At 36.3% G+C, this 12,955-nt stretch overlaps 1 protein-coding gene and 2 long non-coding RNA genes across 3 annotated transcripts; 2 read left to right on the plus strand and 1 right to left on the minus strand.

The window, feature by feature from the left end:
- Nucleotides 1-838: 838 nt before the first annotated feature.
- LOC139776454 (uncharacterized) lies at nucleotides 839-1,731 on the minus strand. Its single transcript, XR_011719080.1, has 3 exons — nucleotides 1,253-1,731; nucleotides 1,031-1,123; nucleotides 839-950 (listed from the first exon to the last, which is right to left on the minus strand). It is a non-coding gene; the product is annotated as an uncharacterized lncRNA (long non-coding RNA).
- A 6,834-nt stretch (nucleotides 1,732-8,565) lies between these two features.
- Nucleotides 8,566-9,352, plus strand: LOC139776456 (uncharacterized). Its single transcript, XR_011719081.1, has 3 exons — nucleotides 8,566-8,750; nucleotides 8,827-8,922; nucleotides 9,279-9,352. It is a non-coding gene; the product is annotated as an uncharacterized lncRNA (long non-coding RNA).
- A 2,292-nt stretch (nucleotides 9,353-11,644) lies between these two features.
- Nucleotides 11,645-12,681, plus strand: LOC139776427 (Na(+)/H(+) exchange regulatory cofactor NHE-RF2-like). Its single transcript, XM_071713057.1, has 2 exons — nucleotides 11,645-12,392; nucleotides 12,516-12,681. The coding sequence occupies exons 1-2, from the start codon at nucleotides 11,973-11,975 to the stop codon at nucleotides 12,549-12,551; spliced, it is 456 nt and encodes a 151-aa protein (XP_071569158.1). The 5' UTR covers nucleotides 11,645-11,972; the 3' UTR covers nucleotides 12,552-12,681.
- Nucleotides 12,682-12,955: the final 274 nt, after the last annotated feature.

Genomic DNA, 12,955 nt, shown 5'->3' on the forward strand with positions numbered 1-12,955 from the left:
AGCAAAAGATTTATGCGTATATACGTTTGAGTAAGCATAAGAAATGTAAAAAGTTATATATATTTTGTTTACAAATGCGGTATGTCATACTCTTATACATATAAGCAGAATGCTATATGATATCTTAATTGTACTCGTATGTAAGCAGAAAATTTATAAGATTAAACGAGATAATATTTTTCGGGATTAGTATATTAATGTAGTCATTAAGATGAGATTGAAAGGGCGATATATGAAATCAATATTCAGTGTAAAAAATACATACTTCATTTTAATAGACTTATATACAAGTTGTATTCACACAATATCTAACAATTCGATAGTTGCCGAAAGAACAAGATGTACCAAATCGTTGGTAGAATAAATATCGCATATCTTTCTTCTAATTCTCACATACGTATTAATTTAAAAATATACCATAAATAGGCCAAATAAAATTACAGACCATATGTCGGTCGATATTCTAAAAAAACTATGACTTATTTGTTTAGTAATGTCATTTAGATTTCCTAATATTTAATGATAACAAATTGATAGACGGCGATACGAGTCAGGCGCGGTACGAGGTGCGCAAGTAAAGAAATTAATAGTTACAGAAGTAACGAATTACAATGTATATATATATATATATATATATATATATATATATATACATATATTCCAACTTAATAAACTGCGCGCCGATTATTTGTCGGACTTGAAACACAGCTATCGTTGGAAAATTAATACCCTTCCCTCCCCGGAATTAAATCTACACGATTTAATAATAACTTTATGAGAAGGCAATCAAGATTTAATGTCTTGCAAGGGCGAATCCCACTCGGTCGTTCGGCGTTCCCCATGTCGAACACGGTGTAGTAGCGACGAATAAATACATCGCCCAAAATCCATTCTATACCATTAAACGGATCAATATTTTGGAAGGTGAAAATGCAAACGCCTTCTGTGATCTATGAGACATTGAATATGGCATAATATGATATTTCTATTCTAAAAACAATTTAAACCTTTATATAATAATATTCTTTACCTTCAAGATATAATCTTGACCAGTGAGTCGAAACGTCTTACCACCTATGACGAAATTGATATCGGGCAAATTAGAAATCTCGTTGCAGTCCACCTTTAAACGAAGGTCAATGTTAGTAATCCATATTAATAATCAGTATCTTATCAAACATTTATTAATTTATTTCAATAATTCATTTAAGGTAGTTGAAAGCTACCATTGCAGAAAGGGATAATCAATTACCCGATCAACAACACCGATCTCTCTCTTAAGAGCTGCGATAGTCTGCGGTGATCCACCTATCATAGAAGCGCCCGTGTCGACGATAGCTTGACAGCCTTCCGAGCAAGAGATGTAATTTTTTACTTGAAACCTACAATGGGATAGCATTATCAATTAGCTGACATATAATCCGCGGTTAACATACGTCTAATTTAGAAAAAAAAAACTACATACTTATCCATTTTAAATTGCCACACTGAGAAAAAAATTTACTAAAATAAAAAAAATTTAGCTTAATTTTAGTAAATCGCGTGTTTGCATGCAACTGTGAACGCGTTTTTTTTAAATAAGAAACTGTATGTATTTATTTGAACAACATAATTCTTTTATAAAGGAAATAATTAATTAATTATAACAAGTATTTACTACAATGCAGTTAATAATTATTGAAATATAATTTTTATTTTTTACTAATTAGTAATTTTCTAATTATATTTATTACTTTCAACAAAATGCATTTTTTCATTAAATAAAGAATTCATAAACTTTAAGAAGTATTTTGTATACAATATAGTCAATATTTATAGAGATATGAATCTTATGTTTTATAAGTTAACAATTTTCTAATAATATTTATTTAATTTAAAAAAATAATTTTTCTATAAATTATTTTTACCTATAAGTAAAAACTTTAAAAATTTTTTCTAAAACATATATAAATTGGCGTACCAAGCGCCAAGAGATATCCTTGTAGAGAGAGAGAGAAGGGATTCTTCCACTTATATATATACGAGTCTTACGACAGTGGACTCTGTGGTTTTCGCCTCGCAGGGAGTCTGCTTATATATTATGGTTGGATATATTTTAAATTTGAGAAACGTTTCCCATCATACGCCACCTAGCAGCGTCGCGCGTCGTTGCGAACTTATAGGATTCCGTCGAGTTAAAAATGCTTACAAATAAAATATTCTTTTCCTTTTTTTGTCGAATATATTAACTTTATTTCAGTATGCGTTTCCTTAAATGTAATAAATTGCACTAAAGAAAATATTTATTTCTTATAAGTACTCCATTTATTATTTTTATAACTTTGGAAACGTGAAATTAAGTAAATATTTATTAAAGTGCCATTTCTAAAATTAAAAGATTCGGATTTAGTATTTTAAAAATTCATTTACTATATTTCAATAACTATTACACTGTAATATAGTAAACCTGAATTTGATTCAAGTAAACGTTTCAAGAAGAAAACATTTTCTGATTTTAATGCTTTAGTTTACTATAGTCAAATTAATAAGTTTTACATTTTAACATTATTTATTTAAATTAAGTAAATCTAATTTTAGTAAATATATTTACTAAAAGTAAGCAAATTTTTTTTAAATTGCCAGAATACTTTACGGGTAACATTCACATACGTAAACGGGCGGCAGTGTGGTCTAGTGGTAGAGCGCCAGACTCGTAATCTGAGGAACCAGGTTCGAGTCCACTAGAACCTGGAATGTTTTTCCGAAAGCTGCGCCCCTCCGTGCAAGATAAGGCCCTTGTGCGGAGCAAACTGGGCTCCGTCTTTCGGAAAGAGACGTTAAGCCGTTGGTCCAAAGGGTTAAAGTGAGAGGAGAAGGCTAGTATTGGATGAGAATTGACTAAACGGTTAATACGTCATTTCAGATATATATATGTATATGTATATATTGTCACGGGTCTTTCTCTTCCCACGTTTTATCTCCCCTGTCGCCGTTGTCTCACGTGATACGTTTTCATCATTATTTTGTCTTCCTCTCTTTTGCGTATGGTGTAAGAATCAAAAGCTGCACCGATTCGTCGAGGAAATGCGCGTTTCGCGAAAGAAGCGAAAAGAAAAACGAAATGCGTGCAAAGTGATGAAAGACATCAGCTGATCAAACGCGCATAGAGCGAAATTAAGACGCGAGCCGAAGGACGTTATCTCGGCTCGCGTCCGATCGACTGAAAAATTATAAACTGGCGAGATCTCTCGAAAGGAAAACGAAAGAAGAGTACGACGTAGAATGTCTTGTCTCGACGCGATTGTCCTTTTGTCTCTTTTTAATTTACGATGTCAATTTGCACGGAGCTTCTTTTGGCAACGTGAGTAATAAAAGGGGATGGAATAGTGTAACTATTAAAGTTCTGCATTTTTTTTTTATATTGATTACTTCGTGTACAAGGTGAGGCATCTGGAACGTTTCACGAGATACATTTGTCGAAGGAATATTACAAGTCACTTCGTGCGTCCGCTATGTGTAAATTTTGTACTTCCTTCCCTCCGCTACATGTCGAAAGATGTGTGTACGTGTTTGCGTGCACTAAATAAATAATCCGCAATTAACGAGGAAGTTGTATTGCTACGATGGACAATGCGCACGGCCGAAAAACGTTGATCGTTGACGATATCGTTAAGATAGTTTTTGAGAGATTCGCATAATTAAATGTGATGCATTTTTTTTATTATTCACATGATTAACGCGATATTATAATGCGATTCAAAAATTGCATAAAAGTTCGCATCGAAATAAATCAAATTCTATTGCGCTTTTCCAAATTTTGACAAGTAAATGACGAGTTTCCGACAATTACGTCAAACACGACTTTTAGAAAAACGTAAATTTCTTCAGTTGCATTACTGTTGCAATTGCATATTAAATTTTAGTATACGTTTTTAGCAATAAATCCTTGTTTCTTACGCATTTTGACAATTTTTCCCGATGCCAATCGATATCTACGTAAAAAGAAAGGTAGAAAGAAAGTAGAAGAGATTTGGTCGGGGATGTTTCACACGCGAATATATCTCTTCAGTCGTTCTTTCTCCGCTCGAGTCGTTTTGCTCGAGAATGAGCGTCAGAGCTACTTTAGGTGACAACTGAAAGACTTCTAACAATTTTTGCAATCTTCGGATGATCTAAGTGACAATAAATCGACCGGGCACATTTTGTATGTACGTGTACGTGTGTGTGTAATAAATTTTCGTGTAATTAACGTGTCTCCCGGAAATTATGCGTATACGTGTCTAATTTGAAAGAAACGATTTATGAAGTCGTCGACTGTCTCATTATGTCGCTGGATGCAAGTGTCTCTCTGAACTTCCAATTCAGAGAGATTTCGGGATGGCAATTGATCTTTGTGTCTGTCCAGTTGTAGCTCTTCTATTTGATTCTTTAAATCTTGTATCGCGTCTGTCATTCGGGTCATTTTGTCCAGTAATAAACTCAAAGTGATTGCTTGTTCGTGAGAAGGGCTTTGTGCATGCGGCATTGGAGCGGTTACAAACATTTTTGATTTTAATATATTGGTGTCCGTATTTGATTCCGTTGAGGTGTCGGAGGTAATGATTTTTCCCCTCTGTAACTTGTTCATATGATTCGGTTGGATCCGGTAAGACAAGATAATCTTTCTTGAAAATAATTAGCCCGACCAGTATAGCGTAAAAGTGCTTGGGACTTCACTGTCTTTTGCATTGATCCTCTGCTATCAATTGTAAGATTTGTGACAATTCTTATTAAAAAAAAGAAGAATTTATTTTACTACTTCACACACAGAAAAATAATCATTCTACAGCCAAGAAAAGCACTTTCTTATTTTATTTTACTTCTTTTAAGTAAGTTTTCTTACAACAAAGAATATTTTCTTGCTAATAGTTTTCAAATATCTTGACACAAGTCGTTGAAAACCAGAATATTGTTTTAAGTAAATGTAATAATGCTTATAATGACTTTATGGTAGATTTGCGGATTAAGTATTTGGTATGCTTATATATCCGCAAATCTACCATAAAGTCATTGTAAGAATTACATTTACTCAAAACAATATTCTTGACTTGTGTCAAGATATTTGAACAGCCTTTTCTTGGCTGTAGAATGATTATTTTTCTCTGTGTGCACTTACAATAATCCTTAAATTTACGCAACTGTGCAGTAGTAACTGTGTCGTAAGTCGTAAGTATATAGCGTATTGAAACCTTCAGGAACTGTCGACGAACTGCTGGGAACTGTCGTTGCAGTTCCTCCTTTTATAGAGCCCAAAAAGGATTTATCGCTTTTCCGGACAGTTTTTGTTGGTCTAGGTGACTCATTCCAAAGATTTTTGTTTCTAACGAATTATCGTAAAGGAATGCATTCTGTAGATACGCGAACGATAATCACAAGGGTCTATCGCTTTTCCGGGAAAATGTCTATTTAAGTAGGGGAGACCGGGGCTAGACCGTTAGTTTTTTTTCGGTGCCGATTTTTAACAACAAAATAAATAATTGTAGTTAAATGTGGTATACCACTGTAAAGAGTGAACCTTTAGCTACACAATTTATACAGGAAATTTTTATCTACGTTGCTTTGTTTAACCAGTATAGAGCAAAAACGACAACGGTGCAAAAATTGAAATCTCAAAAATGCCGGGGTTGAACCGCCACCCCCCCCCGGGATAAATCAGTTTCAGGTTTGATCGCCCATGAAATATTAGATATCTACACTGGATTCGTGTTCAGCATGCATTACTCTTTATAATCAGCATGCATTTATAATCACGTACCTCGAGATTTGGAGAGCAAATATTATTGCAGATATTACAAAATTTCCACGCGCAGAAAATTTCACTTTTCACCACGAAAACACGTTTGCCTCCGTAAAAATCATAACACGGCAGGTAACCTGCCGAAACTCCGTTGGTCACATGGGTACCATAAGCAGCGTTTACAATGTTAATAGCGAGTTCGCACAATATACAGGTTCCGAGATATTTGATTTGGCGGATTTACCCCGTTAGCGGTCTAGCCCCGGTCTCCCCTAGTCTATAGATATTTATCTTAGGTATTTTTCTAGAGTTATTGTAATTCTCCGTCTGTATATATACGTGGATCTACGGCGTTCGAACCAAAATGATATCTGCTCATAACTGTAAACCTTGCAAGCCTGCCAGAAAATATTAAATAAACGATGTTTAACAAAGTGACTATAAAATCGTCAATTACAATGGGTCTGTTTTCCATTGCTGAACTAGTGCAATAGAAAACAGACCCAATGTAGACAGATATTTGAATTTTTCAAATTTTTAAAAATTAAATTAATTTTTTTAAATTTAAGGTAGGGAAAAATAGTGTCGAACATGACAGACCCACGTATACACTTCGAGGGTGCAAAAAAAAAACGTATACAGACGGAGGGTTAACGGTATACATTCCTAAGGTAGCTAGGTGAACGAGGGTCATAAGAAAGCAAATTCGAATAGAATATTGCTTGCAGATTGGCATCAACTGCATTGAGTTCGTATTCCATTTGCAGAACTTGTCGACATAATCTGATTGCCAGCAAAAATTGAGCGAAATCTGTCATTTAGTAACACTCTAAATGGAATATATTATTAAACTGATTACGAAACGGCAGATCCTGTTAGGTTTCTGCAATTATTTTGCTATTCTCATATTCTACTACCAGATTCTGTTATACTTCTACTGACATCCTACTGACAAACTTGTAATGGATATTATACTTTGCAAAATCTGTCTTTGACAAATTTGGTTAACTGGATTCGACGATGTTCGGAAAAAAAAAAAACACGTGTGGTCGTGTAATATTAATAATATATATTAACTCTTTGACGTTTAAACGCGCCTCGAAAGAATCTTCTTCGCGATGGCGCGCCCACCTTTTATTGTCACTTTATTTTATCGCGGATATGCGAGTTTTACAACTCTTTTATCGTGACGCAATCATGTCCGCTTAAATCGACAGTATTACGCCGACGCTATTGCATCACGATCAACCGCATTACGATCATCACGCGACTCAATCGTCCGCGTTTCGCGGAAAAAACGTCAAATCTTGCCAATACTCGTCGAACGCGCGTCGGTAATTAATCGCAACAGCCACGTTAGGGAAACGTGACTGATGCATGTACATTAGAAACGTCGCGTTTCAGTGCAACACTCTCACGTATATGTGTTTGATTTCGGGAGCTATAGAAATAATGTAACGGTTGATTTATCGTCACGTCGTCACGTTCGATTTTTGACGCGGACGCGGACGATTTTTGACGCGCCAAAATGTTTCTCTCGCAAACTTCTCGCAAATCTACGCAATCCGTTTATTGCCGATAAGTTATCGTAAATAGATTTTTTTCTGAGATCAGGGTTTCGTACGAGCAAAATCGTCCGGGTAGGCGACCGACAAAAATCAACGCGAAGCTAGTTTCCGCGTAACTGACGCTATAGCTTCGAGATATTCGTCGAACGCGATTTTACAAGACGACTACAAAAGTACAAACTCGAAACCAATTATTCTGCCTTTGTTTTATAAAGAAAGTGCAAATTCTGTGGTATAATGTAAATTGTAGTATATAATGGAGGCGTACATATATAATATTGCATGAATAAAAGTATGAGAGATATTCGAAATGAGAGAATGCGTCAAAATAATAAATAGTATAGGAAGCCATAAATTCCAGGAATTATAGCCTCAATTATTTATTTCTCGGAATTGTATCGCGTAGAATCGAGCCTTGTTTTCATAAATTTTCATTTGCTTTTTGTTGACCGACGCGTACGTTCGCGGCGTAGTGCGCAGAGCTTTGTGCACCTGCCGCGAGGAGTAGCTGTCACGACAGCAGTGATATATATCAAAATGAGAACGCGGTTTATTCGAAAATCGGGTGGTGGAGATACTCAGGTGAAACGGAAAGTTATAATGAAGTTAAAATGACGTCAAAATGATTGCAAAATGACTTAAAAATCGTCATTTTCCCGTCATTTTGACTTTATTGTGACTTGCTGTTCTACCTGTACGCACTCAAAGAGAAGGCACGTATCACAGTGTCATAAATGCCTTCCTACCTGAAGATAGCCGCGTTCGAGTCAAATAATAGATATATCTATTATTGGACTCGGACCCGCGGACGCGGCATCGTATATCATTAATATATTATACAATTCAAACCTCATCGGCAACTCGGACCTTGTTAACTCGAAAACCTTTATAATTCGAATTTTTTTCATTCCCTTGAAAAACTCTCTGTAAGTCGAGAAAAACCTCTGTAACTCGAAGAAAATCTCTGTAAGTCGAAGAAAAAGAGGAGATTAACTCGAAGTATTTTTCCAGCGTACCAATTACCTTACTTTTATACCTTTATAACTCGAATTTTGTTTCAAGATATAGAGATTAATATTATAAATTGACCTTTACATCTCGAATTCCGATCAATAAAACCTCTATAAGTCAAAGTAAAAAGATTTTGCATCAATTTATTTGTATTTTTTCTTCTCTCTTTGTCCATTCCCTAAAACAACTAACAAAATTTTAAACGCGATATATGACAAAATAATAAGGAGTACATAGTCCTTGATGTTATTGGCCTAGAGTTTACACCGTGCGACCTGATCGCGACAAACAATTTGTTTTGACATTGTTTATTTAGTATGACTTTTCTAATGACTTTTCACTGTTGCTGTCGTTGCTGACTTATTTAATCTATTCAACTGTTACTCATCGAGATATTCAGACGTACTTCTTAACACGTAAGAATTTTACTTGACTATATTTTATCACTTTATAACTTATTATTTTATTCTTTTATATTTATTGTTATTTTAGATTCATACAAGCTCGGAAATGAGTTCAGGCAGAAAATTAAAAACGTTAACTGCTAAAGTTAAAGTAATTGATACGGCTGTTAAAAGTCCACATATGGTATGCATCATCTCTATAAATAAATATAAATTTACTTCTTAGTTAAAGTTATTAAAGTTATTAAAAGTTATTAAAGTTATTAAAACTTTTTTGTTACTCTGTTGTTTTTTTACGATAACTGAGTTATTTATGTATAATTTCAAAACCTCTATAAAATCGAATTTTTTTTCACACCTCTATAACTCGAATTCTTGATAACACGGAATACTCGGTAACTCGAATTATTTTCTGTTCCCTTGGGATTCGAGTTAGCGAGGTTCGACTGTATTTCATATTTTTATACACATTTTCAAATGTTTGATTATACTATATATTTGATTACACCATGATCCTTACATCTACGTTCACTTTTCTAGACCTCAATTATAAAAAATTATGATCTGACCAAACTGACTCTTGATGTGAAGGAATTCATAAAAACCTATTACAAGTTTCGGGCCGCTAGAACTGTAAGTAACAATAATACTGCCAAATATATTCCCTCTTTCCCTCGATTATATATATTAATTGATATGTGTGTAATTTCAGCGAGTCGGATGTATGTACCTGGCCAACGCTATGCTGCACATTGCGAACGAAGAATCCATAGTCGGCAATACAAATATACAAAATTTCTGGCTAAATGATCCAACTACATACCATCCTATTGGTAAAGATAAAGATGATAAAGATGATTTGATGATGGAGATTGACCCAATTAATACAAGTAAATGCTAATATTCGCAGTATACTCTTGCATTCTTGACTATAAAAATATCAGACAAGCAAAAATATTTGAAAATATTAAATCCATTACATTTCATTCTCAATTTTTGTGACTTAGATATCGATTAAATATCTGAATTCCTGAGATTTCCTGAATTTTTTGTAACGCCTAAATAAATTCTCTTATTTCAATACTTGCGTATCAAAACGATATCCGTATTTTTACTTCGCTGTCTCACAATAATACACGATACTAAAAGTTTGCTAAATAAATCTTCCCGTCTCTGACGTGGTATGAAATACTATGGAGTAATAAAGCTTGTATTGAAATACTAAAGTGTATTACATTTTGCAAATAGATCCACGAGAAGGCGACTACGTGATATTTTTAGTCAAAGTTCGTGGCCGTGTGAACATAAACTCCACATGCTGGAAGCTCAATGAAATTTTTATAATTCAACTGATGACGACTGCTAAGAGTGTGCTTAAGTGGAAAATCACGACTCATTCTATTGGAGTTCCAGTACAACTAGACTAATACAAGTTAATTTTCAACTTGATAAGACTGCAATAAGACTGCTTATGATTACACTGTAATAGTTTATAAAACAGCGAAAATTTTTAAATTGTGATAACTTGTAAAAAAAATGTAATATTTTACATATTTATGAATATATAGTTATAAATATATAAATATTTATATTTATATATTTATAAATATATATTATTTATATAGTTATAAATAAATAAATATTTATATTTATATATTTATAAATATTATATACATTTTAGATGTTATATTATTATAATAAATTTTTATAATAAATTTTTATAATAAATATAAAACTAAAATACAATATGTTGTATTATTTGTCCATGATAATATATTACAAAATAAGATACAATTCTGACAGTGCGTATTACTATCCGGGGCAAAGTGACGAGCCATTCAAATTGGAAGGAAACAACATGCTTAGGTAATAATTTTTTATTTTCGTTTTCAATTATATCATTGTATAAAGCAGTATTAAAATTTTGTATTAGTAAATCAGTAAGTACGTCTGTCAGTTCTCGAAGAGTAATTTTACATTAAAAAAATTAGAAATAAATACGAGAGAGTATAAAATTGTATTGGACATAAAATTACTGTAATACACATTATATAAAACATTAATTTTAGTATGTCTTTCAAGAATACAATTTCATTCAAATAAACAAAATTTCAATAAATAAAATAGTCTGATGACAGTGATGACTAAAATTCACTCGCATCTAATTCGATACGAACTGGTTCGTATCGAATCAATTGACATATCTAGGTTTTCAACCGCTAATATATACTAATTATAAAGATATTGAAATTCAAAATATCGAATATCAAATGGCGGATGTATCGATATTTCGAAGTATCGATTCAAATCGAAACCCTACTGTACGTCCTGTACGAGTGCGCGACAGTCTGCAACCGACGTTCACCTTCGTTGTTGTATCCGTCTCGCGCTTCCCGCTTCGGTAATTCGTTTCACGCGTCGGCGCATCTTGAATTCCTTCTCTATCGTGCTCAAGAAACACGCCACAGGTTTAATCTCCAATTGACATGCGTAAATCGCGCGTGCGTCTGTATTAAATAAACTTTACGTTACGTGGCGAGATGCGAATCGAGAGAGGCGCGATCGAACGGAGCACTCCTCGCATTTCAAACTTTACGCTAAGAATAAAGCGTCAAAAGAATTCTAAATATTTGATAAACTACTCGGTTTATCAAAGGATACAATAACGACAAAGTGGAGGAGAAAAAAGAAGGGAGAATGATGAAGATTCATCGAAAATCATCGATATAATTCCCTCGGCCGCGCGCTCGCGCGATCGGGTCGCTTCGGCTCTCGTCGGCAGTCATCGGAGGCCCGAGGCCGAGCGGCTCGCTCGGCTCGCTCGCCCGCGCTCGCGACATTTCGGCGTTACTCGGCACTGCTCGCGTTCGCGCCGCCGCTGCCGAGCCGACCGCCGATCGTCGCAAACGCGAACGTCGCGAACCATCAACCATCGCAAACGTACTTTGGCCGTCGCGTGAGCGTGTGCGCGCGCCCGTCTATTCTATCTGTCCGTCTATCCGTCTGTCCGCTGCTGCTACCAGTGCTACCTCGCGCGGCGCCCGTCTGCCCGTCTCTCGAAATTCGCGCGTGACTCTCCGCGTCTCTCGCGCGTTCCTCGGTGTGCAGTGCGGTGGTGTTGCCCGGCGGTGGCGATCCGGCGCGCAGATTCCACGTTCGTTAATCCCTTCCCTCGCCGCCCCTCTCCTCGCTCCGTCGAGAGTGAGACCGACCGACCGACGGCGTCGTGACGCGATGTCCTCCTTCAAGGACGATAAGCCGTGCGCCCGGCTCTGCCACATCGTCAAGTGGGACGACTTCAACGGCTACGGCTTCAACCTGCACGCGCAGAAGGGCAAGAACGGTCAATTTATCGGCAAGGTGGACGACGGCTCGCCGAGCCAGGCGGCCGGTCTGCGCCAGGGCGACCGGATAATCGAGGTCAACGAGATCGACATCGCGAACGAGACCCACAACCAGGTGGTCGAGCGCATCAAGGCGTTCGCCAACGAGACCAAGCTGCTGGTGGTCGACCAGGAGGCGGACGATTACTTCAGGGAGAACAATATCGTCATCAAGGGCGCCATGCCCAACGTCAAGGTGATCAAGACGCCGGAGAGGAATCCCAACAGCGTGGAGGACCGCTCCGACGGCAGCAACTGCTCCGTCGACGAGGTAAGTGGTGGGCTTCTTGGCTTCTTCCTCTGTCTGTTTTCCCGGTCGTCTCGTAATCGTTGATTCTAATTGTGAGCGCACCAGCGGTTTATCACAGGTTCTTTTTTTTTTAAACGTGTGTAGTTATCCCAAGGCGGCAGCGGAGCGTTTCAGAGATAAGCTGATCCTCTATCAAACCTGGATGCGCACGGCTACAATTAAACCGACAATGTGTCCGGATAGATTGCTGTTTGTTTAATCGAGACTCGCCGCGAGTCGAGAAATAAACAAATGTAATTCGTCGCCTCTCCGACATTCGGCATTTTTTCCTGTTCGTTTCCGTTGCATAATTTCCTTCCGAACGGAAAATTACAGTCGGGTTCTGGGAACGCGGCTTAATTGAAGAAAAACATAGCGCAAAGTACAAGGAAACGCGTCTGCAAACGCGTCTGTTTCAAGTATTTGTCAATTTAAGTGGTAAATCTTTCGCGAGATACGGCACCGCATTTCAAACTTTACGCTAAGAATAAAGCGTCAAAAGAATTCTAAATATTTGATAAACTACTCGGTTTATCAAAGGATAC

Source organism: Temnothorax nylanderi, unplaced genomic scaffold (genome assembly GCF_030848795.1).
Source record: "Temnothorax nylanderi isolate EJ_2023f unplaced genomic scaffold, tnyl_v1.0 TNYL_tig0120_pilon, whole genome shotgun sequence".
In the NCBI taxonomy this organism is placed as follows: Eukaryota; Metazoa; Arthropoda; class Insecta; order Hymenoptera; family Formicidae; genus Temnothorax; species Temnothorax nylanderi.